Here is a 3,634-nt window from a genome sequence, read left to right as displayed (position 1 = left end):
GGGATTGCCTTTCATCCTTTCGGGATTGCCTTTCATCCTTTCGGGATTGCCTTTCATCCTTTCGGGATTGCCTTTCATCCTTTCAGGATTGATAAATTAAGTACCAGTTGCGTACTAGGGTCGATCTAATCGACTGTCCCCCTCCCCCAAAATTTCGGGCCTTGTGCCTAGAGTAGAAAAGGAACGTTAGCACGCCGGGCGAAATGCTTAGCGGTATTTCGTCTGCCGTTACGTTCTGAGTTCAAATTCCGCCGAGGTCGACTTTGCCTTTCATCCTCTCGGGGTCGAGACATGTTTCATCTGTAACCATCGCCTCTTTTATTCAGCCAGGGTGTCTCTATGACTACCTCACCACACATGTCCTTTATTGTTAATGCTCAGGCCCAAATCATTAGTGACCCCATAATCCAGAACTCCTATTGCCAAAGACGTTCCATTCGTAGCCACCTAGTCTTTCTCCCTGGCACAGTGACATAGTACCACGTTATCCAATGCCTCTTTCACTTATTAAGACAGTAGGGCTCATTTGATGAGATTTAGTTGTTATTTCTAGCAAGTTCAGCACCTGTATTAGCGTCCTATGACGGCTCATATCTAAAACTAGCTTTAGTTATATATATATATATATCTTTAACATGATACAAGGGTCAACAACTTCATTCGTGTTAATTTCTCTTCCATCTTGTTTTAGGCCGCCATTTTCTGGTCATGATCCTATGAAAACATACAACATCATCTTAAAAGGTATCGATATAATCGAATTTCCGAAACGGTTCAGTCGAAACTCAATTCTTTTGATCAAGAAGTTATGTCGGGAAAATCCTTCGGAAAGGCTGGGCTATGGTAAAAATGGCTTATCTGACATCAAGAAAAATAAGTAAGTATTTAAAACGCCTTCTGTTTTGTTGCATTTGTGGAGTTATTTGTGTTTTATTTTAGGCTGAAAACTGACAGAACCGTTTAGCAAGCCGGGCAAAATGCTTAGCAATATTTCGTCTGCCTTTACGTTCTGAGTTCAAATTCAACCGAGGTCGACTTTGGCTTTTGTCCTTTCGAAATCGGTAAAATAAGTACCAGTTTAGCACCGGAGTCGATGTAATTGCCTTGACCGCCCCCTCAAAATTTCTGGCCTTGTGCCAACATTAGAAAGAATTTTACCGTTTACTTAGGAATGAAGGGATAGGGTATATGACCCAATACTTTAAAATATAGGATGCAAATCTTAGATTAAAAAAGAAAAATGCGATTCCTCAAAACGTTTATATATTTTAAAAAAGATGTATAAATTCTTAAATTAAGGCGTATAAACAATCAAAAGATAAAACGTATGAATCATTAAATAAAAAAAAAAGGATTAAAAACATATATTGCCATGTGCAAAATCTTGATTAAATGGTTGACGCTGTTAACTTTCTTGTATTACAGATGGTTTCAAGGTTTTGACTGGGATGGCTTGAAAAAACAGAATTTGATACCACCCATTATTCCAAAGGTAAGTTGTGTTTTCCTTTGTAACTGTTTCCTGCCATAATGTAGATGAGCTTCTATTTTTAAGAAGTGCATGGAAGCCAAGACGTGTCATTTAATCTCACACAACACTGTTCCTTCATACACAATCCCTGGCCTATTTCTCCCACAAAAGATGTAGTGGAGTACATGGGATGGCGGCAGTAGTGGTGGTGGTGGTGCTGGTGTTATATCGGGAAAACGAAACAGCGTCTCGGGTTCCGTTTTACATTAAAACTGTTCTCCACTCATGGCACTCCTCCATTCATAACAGGTTTCACCACTCACCACACTTCTCATTCTGTCTTCTCCAAATAACTTCCTCTCCGCTCTTTCTAATGCCTCACTCCACCATCTCTTTATGCCTTACACTACACTCAGCTAATGTTCCACTATGTATTCAGCAGATGTTTCACATTCCATCCGACAAATTTCTGACTCTCTACTCAGGAAAAATCTCACTTTCCACTCAACTAGTGTTTCACACCGCACTCAACAAATGGCTCACTCATTCCTCTACAGAAATCTCACTCTCCCCTTTAAATATATCTCACTCTCCACTCAACAAATGGCTCATCTCCATTCTACCCACTTTCAACTCACCACCTACTCACCCACCCATCCTCTCATAATCCATTTCCTTTCTCTTCCACAGGTCAAGTGTCCTAGAGATCACAGCAACTTTGACCAATACGCCAAAGACACAGATATACCACCGGATGAAACGTCAGGCTGGGACCTGGACTTTTAATCCACTCACCATGGATTAGTGACTGTACTAATCCGTTTAGAACCAGAGACATCACGTCATATTTTCTTTTACTTCTCGAAACCATTCGTGACGTCACACTATACTCCTCACAATCGATTGGTGACGTCATAATTAACATAGAACGATGTGGTAGAACGTCACACCACTGTAGTAACATCGGGAATGACATTTAGAAATTGGATGGTGACATCAACAATCCTCACACACAGGCACACATACACACACACACACACTCACACATACACGCATGAATATTTACGCACAGCCTTATGGTTTTAAAATTGATGCCCATAGAACGGTGTACCAAATCCTTACTCAGAACGGACTACTGACGTCAAGCAGACGACACATGAGATAAAAACGACTGACGTCATTTATCTACACAAGAGAAAGAATGAGCGAGCGAGCAATCGAATGAGAGAGAGAGAGAGAGAGAGAGAGGTAGAGGAGAGAGAAAGAGAGACGTCCGTAATATCGAGAATCTACCACCGTACGAGTTAATGACGTCATCATTCACAAGTTTGCAAATGGCGTCACCATTCACAGTTAATGACGTCACCATATCCACAGAATGACGTCACCATATCCACAAAATGACGTCACCAGCCTTAGGGGTGGCGGCGGCTTTAGGGGCACAGTTTAGTGACATCACTCAGATCGATAAAAAGTTGTCAATATGGCGGAATCTTTTTTTTTTGTCTTTTAAATTCTATCATCTCACGGAATTCTAGAACAAAAAAGAAAAAAAAAAACAAAACAAAACAACAACACTTATACCACAAAAATCACCCGGTTTCGTTGCAAGTAGCCGGAAGTGATGGCTTTACGCAGGACATACAAAGAGCAGGAAGAGCGGTGTGGTAGCGAACGCGGCGACATCTATATAGGCTTAACAGAAGACTCTTCCACAGGAAATCGTAACGGTTAATGTAGTGAAGATGATGAGGATGACGAGGAAGAAGACGACGACGACGATGAGAATGATGATGATGATGATGATGAGAATGATGATGATGATGATGATGATGATGAGGATGATTATGATGATTATGATCCTGATAATGATGAGACAATTGTATATTTTTTATTAGACATTAAAGCGTTTGCAGAATCTGCACCTGTTTTTTTTTTTAAACAGAACACACGGTGATACAAATAAATCTGTGTGTATGTGTGCGTGTGTGTGCGTGTGTGTGCGTGTGTGCGTGCGTGTGTGTGTGCGTGTGTGTGTGTGTGTGCGTGTGTGTGTGTGTGTGTGTATGTGTGTATATGTATGTATGCATGCATGTATGTAGACACACGTACATACCTACGTGTGTTGTATGTGTTTGCCTATCTTTGTATATAAGCGCATAT

At 40.8% G+C, this 3,634-nt stretch overlaps 1 protein-coding gene across 1 annotated transcript in view; it reads left to right on the top strand.

Moving 5' to 3' along the window:
- The window catches only part of LOC106867991 (cGMP-dependent protein kinase, isozyme 1), a 59,436-nt gene extending 56,043 nt beyond the window's left edge, over positions 1 to 3,393 (top strand). The window contains exons 13-15 of the mRNA XM_052976621.1: positions 646 to 877; positions 1,426 to 1,492; positions 2,162 to 3,393. Coding sequence (XP_052832581.1) covers positions 646 to 877; positions 1,426 to 1,492; positions 2,162 to 2,257 — 395 coding nt within the window. The 3' untranslated portion in view covers positions 2,258 to 3,393. The remainder of the gene's footprint in view (positions 1 to 645; positions 878 to 1,425; positions 1,493 to 2,161) is intronic.
- The last annotated feature ends 241 nt before the right edge of the window (positions 3,394 to 3,634 follow it).

Source organism: Octopus bimaculoides, chromosome 25, assembly GCF_001194135.2.
Source record: "Octopus bimaculoides isolate UCB-OBI-ISO-001 chromosome 25, ASM119413v2, whole genome shotgun sequence".
Classification (NCBI taxonomy): domain Eukaryota; kingdom Metazoa; phylum Mollusca; class Cephalopoda; order Octopoda; family Octopodidae; genus Octopus; species Octopus bimaculoides.
Note: the sequence above shows the minus strand (reverse complement) of the source record. Positions and strands in the feature narration are given on the sequence as shown.